Source organism: Sapajus apella, unplaced genomic scaffold (genome assembly GCF_009761245.1).
Source record: "Sapajus apella isolate SASKATOON/1434 unplaced genomic scaffold, GSC_monkey_1.0 scaffold14, whole genome shotgun sequence".
Taxonomy (NCBI): domain Eukaryota; kingdom Metazoa; phylum Chordata; class Mammalia; order Primates; family Cebidae; genus Sapajus; species Sapajus apella.
In genome coordinates this window covers 18105015-18123443 of record NW_022436954.1, presented here as the reverse complement: position 1 = coordinate 18123443, position 18429 = coordinate 18105015, and the positions used below count along the sequence as shown (strand labels likewise).

Sequence of the window (18429 nt, the reverse complement as noted above, 5' to 3'; positions counted from 1 at the left end):
ACTGATAAGAAAAGGTAAGCAGCTTTACATAGTTTTGAAGAACAAACAGCAGTTCTATTTACAGAGGCCAAGGACAGTAGTTATTGTGAGGAGAATGGGGCAGCCACTTCAACTTATTTAAAAAACAGTTTTGCATTTTATAAAACAGTTTTGCTCAGGTTCTGGCTCTAGGCCAGCACAATATCACACTAGGGTCCTCTGCAGGACATAGCTCCCATTTGCAAAAATGGCTGTGTGCTTTTCCCTTCAAGTCATGAAATAAAGGCCCTTCCCTTACCTTTGATTGGGCCAAAATAAGTCAGGTATCTGAACTTGGAGGGAAATGTCATGTGCTGATTAAAGGCCAGGATCCTGATCCAGTCATTCGGGAGGGAAGTGGCATTGCTGTAATTGGCTTAGATGAACCTGAGCCCACCCTGGTGCTGGGCAATGGCTTGGTGTCTCTGAATCTCAGTAGGTCCTGTGAAGGATGTATGGCACCTGATCAAGGTCCAACTTCCAGTGGAGCGTAATGAGGTAACGGATGCCAGAGAAGCCATCAGAGTGTCCACTGTCAGAAGTGAACACACAAAACCCGGTACCACCCTTGACCACCTTCTCCAGGATCGTGAACCTTTACACTGCTTCTCCAGAGCTTACCAAGGGTGGAGGCGACAGGCCACCTTTAAAAAGTTCTGCCTGGGTGTGGTGGCTCACCCCTGTCATCCCAACATTTTAGGAGGCTGAAGAGCATGGATCACCTGAGGTCTGGAGTTCGAGACGAGCCTGGCCAACATGATGAAACCCTGTCTCTACTAAAAATGCAAACATTAGCTGGGTGTGGTGGCGCACACCTGTAATCCCACCTACTTGGGAGGCGGAGGCAGGAGAATCGCTTGAACCTGGGAGGCGGAGGTTGCAGTGAGCCGAGATCGAGCCACTGCACTCCAGCCTGGGCGACAAGAGCAAAATTCTGCCTAAAAAAAAAAAAAAAAAAAAAAGTTCTGCAGGAGGGATCACCTTGGGAGAATGTGTTCTACCAGCCCTGGCCAGCTATACCCATGATGCTTAGTGGAGACTGCCCTGTGGGTAAAAGTTTGAAACCTGATTTTCTATGACCCCAGCAGCAGCCTCCACTGGCTGTACCCCAGTTCCTGCAGCTGCAAAATCAGAGACTGGACAGGGTTAGAGGTCCCCATGTGGGAGTTCCTTGCCCTTAAGGCCCCAGCAGATGTTTTTTCTTTATGTTTATTAACATATATACATTCAGATAAATGAGCATATTATAAAAGCATGGCTGAGTATATTTCCACAAACTTATTACCACCATGGGACGAGCACCCAGATGAAGAAATAGAACATGGCCAGCATCTTAGAACTCCCTTTCCTGCCACAAACTTGACCTCTAACACCATAGCTGTGCCTGGTTGGTTTTTTGGTAACTTTATTTAAATTGAATCATACCGTGTGAGTGTGTACTCTTTGGGAGTCTCCTTTCTTTTCTTGGCATTATCACTCATCCAGATTATAGCATGTAGTTGTAGTTTGTCTTTTCTCACTTCTGCATAGTATTCCGGCCACTGAATTATTTTTTTTTAACATGAAGCTTAGTGAATATTGTACAGTATCTGATGATCAGGCAGGACAAGTGAACAGACATGTCAGATTTCTCTGCTTTTGCTTAGGATGATGGCAGCTAGCCAGTGTGTTAACCCTGCTTATCACGTACCCTGTGTGTGTATGAAGAACTAGGAAGATGAATTAATTGTTACCTAATGCATGCAGTCCTTTTAGTAGACAAGATCTTTCAAAATGGGAATCATAAAGAAAAATAAAAACAGGTATGCTTCAAGGTAGAGATATGGGGGTCCTTACTGATTGACTCATTCATTCATTGATTCATTCATTCATCAGATATGCATTAAGTGCCACTTACATGCCTGATAGTCTCTAATCTGGATTTCTCTTTCCTCCTAATCAATTGGCAGGATCTCAGCATCTAATGACAAGGGGGTAAAGGTAGAAGGACCTTTGGAATTATCTTCTTTAGCAATTTCTAAACTAAGTGATTTTGAAGAGGTCCTCTAAAGAATATTTAAGTGACTATTTTTCTTTTTTTTTTTTTTTTTGAGACGGAGTTTCGCTCGTTACCCAGGCTGGAGTGCAATGACGCGATCTCGGCTCACCACAACCTCCGCCTCCCGGGTTCAGGCAATTCTCCTGCCTCAGCCTCCTGAGTCGCTGGGATTACAGGCACGCGCCACCATGCCCAGCTAATTTTTTGTATTTTTAGTAGAGACGGGGTTTCACAGTGTTGACCAGGATGGTCTCGATCTCTTGACCTCGTGATACACCCGCCTCGGCCTCCCATAGTGCTGGGATTACAGGCTTGAGCCACCGCACCCGGCCCTAAGTGACTATTTTTCAGAAGCAAAAAGAAAACAGAAGACCACAACCCTCCTCCTAAACTAACCACTAGTGATACCTTAAAATATATCCTCCCAGCCCCATGTTATGATCCGCATCATTATGTCTAGACTTTAAGTGGAATTATTTTGTACATCTGTGTAGTGTGGGTAATTAAAAACAAATTTTAGTGGGATTATTTTGTATCTATCTTTTCATAGTTTTCATTAACAAAATACTTGATTTTTAGAGCAGTTTTCGGTTCACAGCAAAATTGAGCAGAAACTAGAGCTCCCCTGTACACCCTGCAGCTCCCCTATGTACCCCACACACATCCAGCCTCCCTCATCGTCAACATCCCACACCAAAGTGGAACATTTGAGCAGCCTCCACTGACACGTCATTATCAACCCAAGCCCATAGTTTACATTAGGGTTCAGCCATGGTGGTGTACCTTCTGTGGGTTTTGACAAATGTACAGTGACATTGTATCTTTCATTGTAGTATCATACAGAGCAGTTTTACTGCCTAAAAATCCTCTATATTCTACGTACTTGTCTGTCTCTCCCCTCAACCCCTGCCAACCACTGATCTTTTTACAGCTTTCATGACTTTGCCTTTTCCAGAATGTCATATAGTTGGAATCCTACAGTATGTGGCCTTTTCAGGTTGGTGTCTTTCACATGATATTTAAATCATTTTAAAATTTAAATATTTGAATCATTTTCATTTAATAATATGTTGAACATGTATTTTCATGTCAATGAATATTCCTTGACAGCACTGTGAATTGCTGTCTAATATTTCATTGTATTTCATTGTGATATAGCATAGCAATTTCTACCTTTTTGAAGGTTTAAATTCTTTCCTATTTTCTTGCTATTAAAAATAATATTGCAGAGGACAGCTTTGTAGGTAAATCTTTGCACACAATTTAAATGCATCCTTAGGATACATTCCTGGATGTGGGCTTGCTCCCACAAAGGGTTTACTCACTTTGAGTAAGGTTTACTCACATGTGCCAAATTACCTCCAGAAAGGTTACACAAATTTACACTCCAACCAGTGGGCTACAGAGTACCCATTTCCCCCACACTCTTGCCAACTGAATAATGTCAAGATTTTTCATCTTTGCCAATTTAATAGAGGAGAAATGATATTTCTTTGTTTTAATTTATATTTATTTGAGTATTAATGTCTTCATGATTTTCTTAAAGCATATTAGCCGTGTATTGGTCTTTGCAAATTACTTGTTCATGTTTTCTTTTTATCCATTTTTTTTTTTTTTCTATTGGGGGAAGCATCTTTAGAGCATATAGTTATAAAAAGTGTTTATCGGGGTATTCACCGTTTGTAAAGGCCCTCTTCTAATGCCAAAAATTTTCACCATCATGTGCACCTCTGATACCTGTTATACTTTTAAATATTAATGAAAAGAATGATAATAATGTCTATAGAGTGCTTATGATAGGTCAGGCATTATGCTATGCAAAACAGCCCTATGAGATAGGTTCTGGGATCGGTCCCACTGGACAGATGGGGAAACGAGGTAGGAGTGCTTAATGCATTTTCTCAAAGTTACACAGTGTGTGAGTGGCTGTGCTGGTGTCAACTGATTAACAAAAGACATGGTGACATAAAGCTTCCATGAATTCAGTAACACTTATAAATACCTTTATCTTTTGTATTCATCACAAAACTATTCATTTGCAAATCTGTCTTATACATATAAGTTCGAGGCATATAATTTATATTCTCTGTAGGCATACTTGCTAAGAATATAAATTCAATAACTCCCTGTAATAATTTCAAGCCCTTGCCTACCTCCCACATGGTTTACTGTTAAGGACTATTAGTTGGATCTTTTATTTTATGGGAAAGAGAAACTGAGGGCAGGGCAGGAGCTTTATTAGGGTCACCTAAAAAATTGACAGCACAGCAAGAACTGAGACCCAGGGCCTGGGATTCCCAGCCCAGGTCAGCATGCAGCTTGGGCCAGCGCCCTAGCTTCATGTCCTTTTGGTATCAATGGGGACAGCAGAGGATGCTGTGGTAGGTACCAGAGTAAATCTAGATTCTCATGGTACCAGCCTCTAGGGAAACCAGTCCCCTGGCTACACCAGCTGCTGGGCATTCCAGGATCCTGGCACCCTGCCAAGGGTGAAAACAGAGCTGCAGGCTCCTGGGCTGCATTCTGCCCCCTCCTTTTGGGTTTGCAGTTCACTGCTGGGTTTGCAACAAGCCTAATCTCTGCATGTGCAGACTCAGAGGAGCCAGCTGAGAGGGAGAATTGCCAGCAGCTTGGAATCCTCCATGAGGCCTGCCGACCACTCTTCCCCCAAGCCCTTTGCTGAGCAGGTAGAACCAGGGCAGTCTTCAGAAAAGGCTACAGGGGCTTTACCTGGCCTAGCTTTAGAATGCATGCTGAGATGGACTCAGTGAAGGACACCAGCCCATGTTCTCCCTCTCTGCCTCCCCAGTGGAAGTTCATTTGGTCCCGCCACATCCCATCTTCTCCCTCCTGCCCCTGTGGCCTTTATTACAAGCACAGAAAGTCTGTCTGTTTCAAAGTAGAGATGTCTATGGACCACCTGAGAGTTGGAATGCACAAGTCCTCTGAGGCTTGATCCTGGTTCTCCAGGCAACCAGCTCCAAGGGTAGAGAGAAATTATTTGTGCATATAGTCAACAAATAGGTGTCAGATATGTTTCCCTTTATGCTTTGGTTGCCAGGAGGCTCAGAATTGAATGAAGAACTCAATCATTAACCCTCTTACAACAGATTCCTGGCATAATCCGCACCCTTCTTTCTCCGTGAGGCCTCTGACGCTATCTCTGGTTGTTATCTTAACTGTCTTGTTTAGTATATGTTTGTTTTATAAAGCATTGCAAATCTTTTGTGTGGTGAAGGTGGGATGTGAGAGCTAGGACATAAAAGCAAATGGCCCATAGATGTCTCTACTTTGAGATACAAAGTAATGTTCTGCCCATAGGGGGTGATTTGCTGGGAATAATTTAAGACTTAGGAAAACGTTTTTATGCCTTGGTCCTGCTCTTTAAATCTCCCTTCCCCTCTCCATCTTCTCTTTTCTTCTTCCTCTCCTCTCCTCTCCCTCTCTTACCCTCCATCCTTTATTCTCTTACTATTCTCCCTCCAAACCCCTCCTCATTTATTCCTAATGGGGACCACCTCCACCTGGCAAGTATGAGTATTTCCATTTTGCCAAAGAAGACACTAAGGCCCTGGAGTGTAAGTGACGTGCCATGGCCGCACAGCTTATCCCCCTCAACTGATTGTCAGAATCAGGCACTGAGTCTCATGAGTCTAATTCTATCCTACTCCCCAGTGCGCCTCCACACCCTTCGGTGCCCACCCTGCCAGCATCTCTTACCACCTGCTCTGCCCCACAGAGATTCCTGGAAGAGAGGTCCATAGGAAATCAAACCCCCACCCTGTTTTTCCTGCCGAGGTCTCTTTCAGAGTTGGGATTCCCAGTGGGACCAGTAGGATGTATCAGAGGGGCCAGTGAGATATGAAGGGGGACATTTGGGGAATATTTACTGAGAATATGCTGTGTGCTGGACAAGGCAGAAAGTCAGCCAAGCAAGGTTCTCAGGTGCAAAACTGAAAGAGGTCCTCACTCTTAGGTGCCAGGCCTGCAAGCGTATGACCCTGAGAGTGAAATCCTCCTGGTGCCTGGCCTGTCTTTCCCTAGTCTTGGCCCTGGTGCCAGGGACTGTTACAGGTACTGGCAGCTCAATGGTGGCCTGCACCCTGCCCTCGGGGAGCTTACAGTCTATTAAGGGAAACAGATATTAATCAAGTAATCCTGCTAACAAAAGACAGTTCTATGTGTGACCACTGCCATGGAGTGTGACATGGGGCTAGGAGAGGGTGTTTTTGGTGGCAGTTGGAGGGGGGCAGTGAGGTCTGAAGGCTGGGTAGGAGTCCCCAGGTGTTCTGCAGGTGAGGACACAGCACTTTCACAGGTCCTGTGGCCAGATGGAGAATGGCATACAGGTGGGGCCTGCGGAGGGCAGAGGGGCCAGAGTAAGGGAGCCCCATGCAAAGCAGTCCTCAGTAGTCCATTCCAATAAAGCATGAGTTTCCAAATGACTGACTTAAAAAAAAATAAATCCAAGCCAATGGGGAGAATTCAAAGCTACCCCTTAATGATGTCACTAGCGCTCATCTTCCTGATCAGCATTCTTTAGTGGGATGTGCAGAGACTGTGCCTGGCCCCTCCACACTCATCTGTGTCCATGGAATACAGCTATGTCTGTGATAGAATCTATTATTAGCCACATTTTCTAGATGAAGAAATGAGAACACAGAGAAGTTAGATAACCTGCTGTATTAGTCATCTCAGGCTGCCATGACAAAATACCGTAGACGGGGGCGCTTAAAAAACAGCCATCTATTTTTCACGGTTTTAGCGCTTGGGGAGTCCAAGATCAGAATGCCAACCTATTGGTTCCTGGTGGTGGCGCTCCGCCTTGTGGATGGCTGCCTTCCGGATGTAACCTCATGGTGGAGAGGGCCCTGGTGTCTCTTCCTCTCCTTATAAGGGCACCTAACCCTTATAGCCTCAGTTAATCTTGATCACCTCCTCACAGCCCCATCTGCAAATACAAATGCATTGGGGCTGAGGGCTTCAACAAATGAAGGGGAGCAGGGCCCATAACACCTGCCCAGGGTCATACCACCCATCAGTGGGATTTGAACTCAGGAAGTGCCTGTCCAGTGCCCAGGCACCTAACCACTGAGGCTCTGCCCCAGGATGTATGGTGGGGGGTACTGCCCATGCCAATGAGAGCTCCTTAGGGCAGCGGTGTTCAGGGATCCTTTCACAAATCCATAGGGCGTTGCTCCCACCTGACTGCTGGACTTGTGAGCTGAGGCCTGAACCCACTTAAGGGTGATCCCAGCGATTGTTCCAAAAAAGGACTGGGCTGAGGATACTGCATGGCAAAGCCAACCTGAAACACTTGAATCCGGGGGTTCATCCAGTTTCCAGTTTACTGAGCAGCCACTGGGAACGGTCTGCATGACCTTGGGCAAGTCGCTTGACATCGTTCAGGCCCCAAGTCCTGCGCCCTCACAGGTGGCGAGGGGCCATCCCACAGGCTGTGAGGTCCACCGAGCACCCAGCGGGGATCCCCTGGCATAACACATCCAGGAGGTAGGAGAACGGCAGGCGGCCCTGATCTTGCCCTGGGCGGTGCAGGTGCGGCCGCGGCTGAGCGAGCGGGTGTCCGGTGTTTGCACCAGTGGCAGCGCAGGCCCCGTTGTCGCTGCCAAGCCGAGGCAGCTCGGAGGCTGGGGACGCCATGGGCCGCCTGCTGCGACACCACGGGGCCCGGCGCTGTCGCCCAGCCCAGGCGCCCCCTGGGCCCAGTGCGCGTCGGGCCCCATGGGAGGCCCTGGAATGCGTCCACTGGCCGGCCTGGAGCGGCCCCCCGTGGCACCCCCTCCCGCCGCCCCGCCCGGGCGCCCGCGTCCTCCCGCTCCCCGCGCGCCCCCCTCCCGGCCGCCAGCCAACTGCGTGCCCCCGGGGCCGGCAAGAAGCCACATGCCCCCGCAAGGAATGCCGGGCCCGGCGGGCGGGGGGCGGGCGCTGGGCAGGGCTGGGCCAGGCCGGGCAGGGAGCTCCCCGCCGGGAAGGCTGGCGAGAGGGGGAGAGCCAGCCCGCGCAGCTCTGGGCCTTGGCCGCAGCGCACACCGTCCTGCGACGGGGCGGCCACCGGGCAGGGGGCGGCGCGGCCCAGACCTGGCGGCCTCCGCTTCCCCTAAGCGCGCCCCCGGCCCCGCCGGCTCGGAGGAGGGGGCAGGCCGTCACGTTTCCCCACACCCCTCCCAGTCGCCGCTGCCGGCTTTGGGGCCCCGGTGGGGAGCAGGGGGCTGATTAGCCGAGGAGCAGGGGTGTGGCCAGCGGGGCCCCGGGTAGTGAGTCACACAGGCCGCTCGCCCAGTCCCGGGGCCCAGCAAGGTCCCAGCCCCAGCTGCGTGCCACCCTGGCCCCGAAGAGTGTCCCCGGGCTTGGCATGAGGACCCCGGGGTGCCGAGGGAGGGGCTGAAGCCCAGCGTGGTGGTGGAGGGCGGTAAGCAGCGGGCTGGGGAGTGTCCCCTAGAAAGAGTGGGGTGGGGCTTGGAGCCCTGGCTGGCCGCGCCAGCACCCCCAGGCCCTGCCTGTACCTGCTCTGAGCTGGCAGAGGGGCCTGGCTGTGCTCCCGGCAGTCCCAGGGTGAGGGGCTGCCCTGCCAGGCGTTGAGGGTCCAATTGGTCCACCCACTACCCCTTGGTTCCAGTTGGGCTTGCGTTGTCCCCCCTCCCTTCCTCTTTGCAGTTTTGTGTCCAGGCTCTTGTGGGATCCTCCTGCCCCTTGCCCTTTGGTCTGGGGGTCCAGGCTGTACTTCCCAGCATGGCCTGCTGGCCTGAGCTGCCCTAGGCCTCTGACCCATGGGGCTGGTGGCTCCAGTCGTCCCCAGGACCAGCCCCGCGTAGAAATGGCATTTCCTCTTGGCCCGGCTACAGCTGTTTTTGTTGTCTGTGTTCTCAAGCGCTTCCTCTGGGGATGGCAGGGAGGGTAACTAGACTCCGCGAGACCCCCACTTGCCCTCTCCGCCACTCATCCCTCTTCCCCTGTTTCTTTGATCTTCTTCCTGTGCTGGTCCCACCTCCTGCGACCCAGGACAGAATGACCGAGAACATGAAGGAGTGCTTGGCCCAGACCAAGGCAGCTGTGGGGGATATGGTGACGGTAGTGAAGACAGAGGTCTGCTCACCACTCCGTGACCAGGAGTATGGCCAGCCCTGGTGAGGCCCCTGTGTGGGAACTGGAGTGGGAGAAGAGGGAGTGGGGTGTGCCTGGGCTGGGTTGGTTGGGAACCCTGGGAAACGTTCTCACTCCCTGCCCACCTTCCCTAACCCTGCTCCCGGCAGCTCTTGGGCGCAGGCTCTAGAAAAACCCAAGCAGTGGCCTAGGGAGGTGTGTGCGCCCATCTCAATCTTCCAGTTTTTCTACCACCTCCTGGACTGAACAGCAGGCTGGCTGGTACTCCTATGCCCACCCCACATCTTCTTGGCCTCTTGGCCAGGTCCCCAGCTTTTGTCCCCACTGGGGTCTCACTCTCTGATGGCTTCTTTGCTTTCTTTGTGGGCCTCTGTCCTGGCCAGCTCTAGGAGACCAGACTCCTCTGCCATGGAAGTTGAGCCCAGGAAACTGAAGGGGAAGCGTGACCTCATCATGCCCAAAAGCTTTCAGCAAGTGGACTTCTGGTGTAAGTGGAGCTCGGGCTTCTGGGCTGTTCCTCCCTTCACCCCCATTGCCCCGTTCCTGGCTAGGGAATTCACAGAAATGCTACTATGATAGGTCCTCACCTGCGATGTACCCAGTCCGGGTCCAGGCCTTGGGTAGTCATCATCATTAGCCACCCAGGTGGCCATTGTTGGCCCCATTTTCCAGATACAACACTGAATCTTGATGAGGGTTAAGTATCCCGCCTCAGGTCCCGCGGCCCAAGGTAGTACAGTTGCACTTGGACTCCAAAGCTGTACTCTTCCTTCTAATTTTTTAAACTTGACACAAAGGGAGCTGATGGCTCCCTTGACATAGGCAGGCCTGTTCTTGGAGCCCCCGGGGAGAGTATAGGTTATTGCTACTGATAACCCTGGGGCCTGCAGCTGGCCTCCACTGGTGGGCCTCCTGTCACCCCATCTGCCTCCCCCATGGGGGTCCTACCGCCCTGCAACAACTGAGACCCTCCCTTCTCCTTCCATCCCTCCAGTCTGCGAGTCCTGCCAGGAGTACTTCGTGGATGAATGCCCGAACCATGGCCCCCCAGTGTTTGTGTCTGACACGCCAGTGCCCGTGGGCATCCCAGACAGGGCGGCACTCACCATCCCACAGGGCATGGAGGTGGTCAAGGACACCAGTGGAGAGAGTGACGTGCGATGTGTAAATGAGGTCATCCCCAAGGGCCACATCTTCGGCCCCTATGAGGGGCAGATCTCCACCCAGGACAAATCGGCTGGCTTCTTCTCCTGGCTGGTGAGTGTGCCTTGGGCTGTTCCGTAGGAGAGGTTGCCAAGGAACATGGAAGGAAACCAGCAGGGGGAGCCATACTGGCCCAGCCTGGTCCCAGAGCTTTTCTGTCACCGCTTCTGGACCTGTGGTTGATGGATCTTGCTGTCTGTGGCCCCGGCTGAGTGGCCACAATGCTTGGTGTCCAAGGGCAATGCTGAGACCACTACCCACCTGGCAGTAGTCAGCAGATCAGGAAATCACCAGGCAGAACTCAGGACAATTTCCCCATGAATCCTCATGTGTGTGTCCTATGGACCATTGGGCGGCGTTGAATCAACTGGTCTTCCAGAGTGGGTGACTCGGAGCTGGCCTGTGGGGATGCAGAACATGACTTCCCACTTCCAAAGTAGTAATGCCAGGCTCTGGGCTAGGTGCCCAGAGTAAACCCTCCAACAAGGCAGACATGGTTCCTGCCCTCAGGGAGCAGATGGTCCGGTGGAAAGACAGGCATTGAACAAGCAGGTACGCATGCGATATCAATTTGTAACACAGCGTACTATTGATCCATGGGGTGCAAAGATGAGGAAGAGGGGTTTTCAGAGGCATGAGGAGGAAGGGTTACCTAAGCAGGTTTAAGGAGTCAAGCTTCAGCTACTGAGCAGAGATAGGGGAGCATGGGGCAATAGAGAAAAGTGTTCTACAAAAACACCTCTTGAGCGTCTCCTTTGTGCCAGGCACTGTGCTGGCCCTGGGCATACAGTGGTGGGCCAGATAAGACAATGAGATAAATCCTGCCCTCATGGAGTTCTCTGTGGGGAAGACAGACTTAATCAAAGACTAAGACAAACCCATGTCAAATTATAAATCTGAGGGTGATGGAAACAGCGAGGCTGGGAGAAAGTGCACAAGCAGGGGAGGTGAGATGGGCAGAGTTCGGAGAAGGCTTCCTGCTAGTTGAGCTGTGATTGAAGGAGGTGAATGGCTACTGGGTGAAGATTGGAGAGGGGCCTCCAGAAGCCTGGAACAGCAAGGGCAAAGGCCCTGTGGCAGGAGAGCGTGGCGCATCTGAGCCACTGGATGAAGGTCAGTGTGCCTGGAGGGCAGCACGCACAGGGGCTGGAGGAGAAGATGGAGGCATGATTACGTAGGACTCAGTGGACCAAATTAGGACTTCTGTTCTTTTATTTTATCAGTGTAGCGGGAAAGGGGGGAGTGACTCGGCCACATTTACGTTTTGAAAAGGTGACTTTGGCTGCAGCCTGGAGAACCGATTAGGCTCAGGGGCACTGGTCAGGGATGGGTACCGACACACCTTTCCCAGGTAGAGCGTGTGAGAGTTCTGTAAGTCAGCAATGGTGGAAGACTGAGCTAGGGCAGGGACAGAGACATGGAGGCAAGTGAACTGCTTTGTGAACTGTGTCAGAGAGGAGAGCTCTGACTTAGAAATAGACTAACTGGCCTAAGGAAAGGAGCAGGAGGTATCAAGGACATCGCAGTCTCCCAACAGGTCGTTAACCGTGTCTTTCTCTGAGAAATGGAGGAGGCTGGGAGGGGACTGGGTTGAGGGAAAGACCATGATTTGAGTTTTGGACTTGATGAGTTTGGAGCAACACCAGGATATCCAAGTGGTGATGTCAAGTAGGCAGTTGGATATATGGGTCTGAAGCTTGGGGAGGAGGCTCGGAGATGTTGTTAGCGAGTCACCTGTGCATGTGTGGTCAATGGGGCGGGGCTGTGGAGCGCAGAACCTAGGAAGAATGTGCTGAGTGAGAGGTGGACAGGCCTGTGACCAAACTTTGAGGGACTTTAGCAGTTCATGGTCTAGAAGAGGGGCTTGATCCTGCAAAGGAGACAGAGAAGGTTTCCAGCCAGAGAGGTCGGAGGGGAACCAGGAGAGTGGGTGACCTGGAAGTCAAGGAAGAAGAGAGGCTCTCAAGGGCCACAATGGCTGTCAGTGCCAAATGCTGCTGAGAAACCAACCAGGAGAGGGACTGAAAAGTGTCCCTTGGAATTACTACTAGGGAAGCCATTGGTGACTTTAGCAAGAAGTAGAAGTCAGTGGGTCTCAACCCGAGGCAATTGTAGAAGTCAGTAGGTCTCAACCTGAGGCAATTTTGCAGCCCTGCCTCCTGTCTCCAGGCATTGCCCAATGTCACAGCTCAGTAGGGGTAAGCTGCTGGCATCTAGGAGGCAGAAACCAGGATTACTGTAAACATTTTACAATGCACATAACAAAGAGTTATCTGCAGAAACCCTGCTGGAGGGTGATAGAGGTGGAACCTGATGAGCATGGAGGTGGCCAGGCATAGTCATTTCCTTGAAGTTTGGTTACAGATAAGATCAGAAGAGGGGGAGAAAGGTAAGAGTGAAGTGGGTGGTGGTGGGGAGGTTGGGGGGGATTTGGGGGTGTGGGGGTGGTTAACAGAGTCTGTTCATTAGAAAGACTTTAGCATCCTCAAAGAGCCAGCGGGAGGGAGGGGTTCTGCTGAAGTGCTTGAGTGTAGAGATAAGACATGCTCCCTAACCTTTTACATCACCTCACAGGGTTCACAGGGAGACGCTGAATGAAAAAGGAGGTGGACCAGCCTCTTTTCTGTCCCTACAGGATTAGCCTAGAGGATTAGAACAGATGGAGGTAGTTAGGTATAGCAGGCCACATAGCAGCCCCCGAAAAATGTCCCTGTCCTAATCCCTAGAATTTATCAATATTATCTTCATGGCAGAAGGGAGTTTTTGCAGATGTGATTAAGGATCTGGAGATGGAAGTGAAGATCTTGGATTATCTGGGTGGGCCCAGTGTAATCACAGATGTCTTAATAAGAGGGAGGTGGGAGGTTCAAAGTCAGAGAGAAAGAAATTGGAAGATACTGCTGTGCTGGCCTTCAGCATAGAGGAAGGAGCCAGGAGTGAAAGGATGCAGGCAGTTTCTGGAAGCCAGAGAAGGCAAAGACACGCATTCATTCCTAGAGCTTCTCGAAGGAATGCGGTCCTGCCAACACCTTGCTTTTAGGACTTCTGACCTCTAGAATTGTCAGGTAATACATGTGTGTTATTTTAAGCCGCTGTGGTTTGGGCAGCTTATTACAGGAGCAATAGAAAACTCATACAGAGGATTTTGTGTTGCGGGGGAGGCATCTACTAAAATGGACAGGGAGGGGGAGTGAGGCGGCCTGAAATTGAGGAGATCGGAGAAGGTAAGTTCTGCTTGGGGTGAGTAGAGTTTGAGGGGCCCAATAGGTTCAGGGGAGCTGTCTGGAGCACTCTGGTCTGTGTGGCTCTGCAGCAGAGAGGAGATGCCGGGGTGGCTGGAAAAGTAAGTCTATAAATTCATGCAGCTGAAGCCCAGGGGAGGGAGGGCACTGCCTACAGAAAATGCTTGGGGAGGAAAGAAGAGGCCTTTCCTTTGGAATATGAGTTTAAGGAATTCTTGGAGGGAGAGGAGTTGAGAAGGCGTGGAGTGGTAGGAGGAGACAGGAAGAAGTCTCCTTGGCCTTCTTGGCAGGAGCAGTCTCACGGGTGGAAGCCAGATTGCTGTGGATTAAGGTTGACTGGGAGGTGAGGAAAGGGAACCAGCAAGGGTGCATGGCTTGTTTTAAAAGTCTGGTTGCCCACTGAGCAATTATTATATGCCAGGTGCATACTGGACACCTGTGTCATCTCATACTTCTCCAAACAGCCCGTAGGGTGGGGCTTGCTGCCCCTCTTGTTCAGATGAGGAAACACAGGACTCCCATAGCTGGTCCACAGTACACCGTGGTTTCCTTCAAAGATAGTGCCCCTCCACCATGCCACCATGTGAGGACTTCCCTTGTTGGAGACATGGCCAGCAGGGTGGAGCATTTAATAACTACCCTGAGCCAGTTTTGGTTATGTGTCCAGATTCAACCCAGCCTCACATACACAGAGCAACTCCAGAGCGCTAGGTCCTGAGCAGGGAGCTGTAGGGATAACAGAAATGCATGAGGTTTGCTCTCTGTTCTTAGGGAGCCTGCGGTTCTTATGGAGCCTGTGGTTCTTAGGGAGCCTGTGGTTCACTTATGAGGAGCATAGTGGATAGAAGGGGAGGAAGCTCATTCCCACCCAAGTAATAGAGAGGCAGCATGTTGCTTGGTGATCCGAGGGGGGTTGGTTTCAACAGGCAGATTGGAGATGGATTTTGAAGGACGGATAGAAACTCAACAGAGGAAGCCTGTGGCTTCACAGCCTATTGGAAAATTGCAAGAGAGAAAATCTAGGGCCGTGCCCAGGGAAGGACTATTAGGATCCCCTTCTGCAGCTCCCAGAGTCTGTACCTGGGACAGTCCAGCTGGGGAAAGTTGAGAATCTTTAAAGCAGAGGAACTTGCCGAGGTTGGCTGCCTGGCACGGGTCGATGGTGAGAGGAAAGGAGGAATAGAAGGCCCTGGAATTTGCAACCTGGTTCAAGACTAGCTCTGCTAATGAAGCCCCAGTTCAGGCGGTGGGACTGGTGGCCTGGAGGTTATTCCGTCTGAGCTTTCTTCCCAGCACCTTAGCTGCAGCCAGCAGCCAGCAAATGAGTACAGGGAGGGAGTGGCTGGAGGCTGCAAGACCGTATGAGGCTTTGACCTTTGGGAACCCAAGAGGTGAGAGACATTAAAGGTCTAGAGTCACCAGACACTTAAAGTGGCTCAAGAAAAGTATAAGTGTGTGGTGTTGGGCAGGGGTGTTTGGGCCTCCACTGGGTAAGAGCGGGCATGAGGTGTAGCTCTGCCTGCTCAGGTGATGAGTGGGCTGAATGATGGAAGAGGATGGGAAAGGTGGGTTGAACAGTGGTGCTGATTTTTGGACCAGGATCTGGAAGCCCCACGTTCTATATGAACTGCCCTTGTTTGTCCAGTCCTGTCCCAAAGCCACCCTGGTTATCGTCTTCTTTGGACCTTCTGCCTGCCTGCAAAAGCTCTGCCCCCACTCAGCACAATACGTTTCCTTCCACACTCCCTCAGTATGTGCACTCCACTCTGTAGAATTGATAGTGGTGATCACGATAAACATAGCTGTTAATGTTTACTGAGCACTTACTATGTGTCTGGGTCTGTGCTCAGTACTTTATAGCATAATCTCATCTGATCCTAACAACGCTCCTGTGACATAGGTATTATTCCATCCATTGCACAGCTGAGAAAACTGAGGCCTGGAGAGGATGAGTCATTCTGCACAAAGCTAAACAGCTGGTGAGTTGCTGAGCTGGGGTTCAAACCTGTGCAGTCTGACTCCAGAACCCACCCTCTCATTCCACCTCTTGGCCCTCTAGCCTCCCTTACTTAGCACGCCTCTTCTTACCTCCTTGCCTTGGTGGACTCCATTCTACTCACTCTTCCTGCCCGGCACAAGCTTCCTGTCTGTCTTCGCTTAACCTGGAGGAAAGCTGGCCTGACTGTGGGCAGAGTAGTGAAAAGCCTGGGCCTGGGTCAAGATGGACCAAATGGCCATTTCCACCCCACAACTCTCCTTCGTAGCCTGGCTGCCTTGGCAGGAGTTAGACACTCACTTCTGCCTGTCTAGGAAAGAAATGCCCCATTCTCTGCTCTTTCATCCTATTGGAAATTATAAATGCTGTAATTCATTGCCAAGATGACCCAGGCTACCCTCAGACCCTGCAGGCCAGGAACAATACTGCTGGCACAAGGCGTTAGGGGGTGCTGTGCAGCCATATGGTCTGGTAAAGAGCTGGAAGATAGAGGAAGCCGACACAGGTTTCTATATAAGTTTTTCATTCAGACCCCAGCTTGTTCCAGAAGAGATTTAGGGTAGCCTAGCAGTATACATAAAATATACCACAATCGCATATTAAAACTGGGAGAGAGAAAGAAGAAAGAAAAACAAGAGTGGAGACCCTAAATGGAGCCAGGAGTGAAGCTAAAAATACATGCTATGATGACCTATATCTGCACTTTTAGCCATCCAGGCTCCAGAATGTACAGAGTAGCTGGTACATTCTGTCCATAATATGAAAAGGACCAGGGAGCTCCTGAGGAGGTCCACCCTTCTGGACGCTGATACTGGACAGATTTCCCAGGGGCCCTTATAAAGAGGATACTGTGTGATAGAATTGTCTACTCCATGCCAGGCAGCCTCCCCACCTGCCAGGCTGCTACCGTTCTAGGGAGAAGCGGATGTGAAATGGTGTTTCAGCATTTCCCATTTCAGCTTCCATCATAAATTGATAATGTCTTTTAAAATTTGAAATTGGATGTGCCAGAGCTTATGGCTCCAGCATAGCATCTGGCAGACCCTGAGTGAGTGCTTGGCTAGATGAAATAAGTAGACAGTTGCAGTGCCACGACATGTGGTGGGGACAGGCAGGTTTTACCAACTTAGGGGATGCTCAGAGAAGTGAGGAGTAACAGATTTGTCCAAGAAGAAGAAAAGGGGCATTTGAGACAGGGTAGGTGTACAGTGTGTGTGCATGCATGAACACATGCTTTTCATGCTTGCTTATTAATTTCTACTCTTTATTTTGAAAGTTGCAAACTCAGTTGAAAAGTTGTAAGAAAAGTGTAATGAATACCCTCATACCTGCCTCTAGATTCACCTATTGCTAACACTTTATAACCATTGCTTTATGTCTACTTCTACACCTACACACACACACACGCACACACGCACACACACACACACACACAAACACACACAAGCACACACACACACACACATTCTTCTTTTTTTCTGAACTGTTTGAGATATAGTTACAGAGACATCATGACACTTTACCTCTAAACATTTCAGCAGAATTCCTAACAGCAAGGTGTTCTCCTGTACCAGGGTGGGCAAACGTTTGTTCTTAAAGGCCACCTGGTAAATTTTAAAGGCTTTGTGGACTGTACTGTCTGTCATAACTGCTCCACTCTGCCATTGCACTGCAAAAGCAGCCATAGATGATACATGAACGAATGTTTCTGTTTCAATAAAACTTTATATGAACACCGAAATTTGAATTTCATATTATTTCAAATGAAATTTGAAAGTCACAGAAATGAAATTATGTAAAGAAACATTTTTAGTCATTTAAAAACATACAAAACCATTTTTAGCTTGCAGGCTGTATAAAAACAAGTGGTAGGGGCTGGATTTGACCTGCAGCCATAGTTGGCCGATGCCTGAGCTATTTAACCACCATGTAATGGTTACACCCAGGAAATTTAACATGGTTACAATACTGTCTCAGCTATAGTTCATATTCAGATTTCCCCAATTGCTACTAGTAACATTTTTTATAGTTTTTTCCCTAGCCAGGACCCATGCAGGTATCACAGGTTGCATTTAGTTGTCACATCTCATTAGTTTCCTTTATTCTGGAAAAGTCTCCTGTGTGTTGTTTTTTGTCTTTCATGATATTGATACTTTTGAAGAGTTCAGGCCAGTTGTTTGCATAATGTTCCACAGTTTAGATTTGTCTGATTGTTTCTTCATGGTAGATTCAGATTACAGCTCTTTGGCATAGGCAATGTTGGATCTTTCTCACGGAGTACCATCAAGAGACAAGGCATTTGTCTTGTCTTTTACTCAATGATTTTAACAACTATTGATGATGCTTGCCTGTACCAATTATTAGTCATGATTTAAATGATTTTTCTATTTTTTCTCCTCTACATTTATTACTTGACATTCTTCTGTTGAAAAAAGTGCTCAACCTTCACCCCCACTCAATCCTCATTTAAAGCTATTTTTAGTATTTGTATGAACATGGATTCTTTTTTTATTCAATGTGTTGGAGTCCATGTCTGTCATTATTCATTTTGATGTTTAAATTGCCCTAGATTTGGCCAGTGGGAACGCTTTCAAACTGGCGCCTTGTTCTTTCAACACATCCCCATCATTATTTTAGCACTTTTTCCTTACTTTCTGGCACAAAAAGATTCCCACTGTCTCTCGTAGGAGCTATGATTCCTTTTAGTGGGAAATGGTGTTTAGAAGCCAAGATCTTGGGATGATAGGTGTGCAATTGCTGCTGGGGTGTCCTTGCTTTTAAACCAAACTAGGTTTGTTATTATTATTTGA

General features: G+C 49.5%; 1 protein-coding gene across 6 annotated transcripts in view; it reads left to right on the top strand.

The window, feature by feature from the left end:
• The window catches only part of PRDM11 (PR/SET domain 11), a 78739-nt gene that overhangs the window by 24362 nt on the left and 35948 nt on the right, over positions 1 to 18429 (top strand). For 4 of the 6 annotated variants that reach the window (XM_032283521.1, XM_032283519.1, XM_032283523.1 and 1 more), the window contains 3 exons: positions 9077 to 9201; positions 9562 to 9665; positions 10173 to 10435. In XM_032283521.1, the coding sequence (XP_032139412.1) occupies positions 9083 to 9201; positions 9562 to 9665; positions 10173 to 10435 (486 nt within the window). In that variant the 5' untranslated portion in view covers positions 9077 to 9082. Of the gene's footprint in view, positions 1 to 8104; positions 8487 to 9076; positions 9202 to 9561; positions 9666 to 10172; positions 10436 to 18429 lie in introns of those variants that run through there. The other 2 variants (XM_032283522.1, XM_032283520.1) reach the window with 2 other exon arrangements.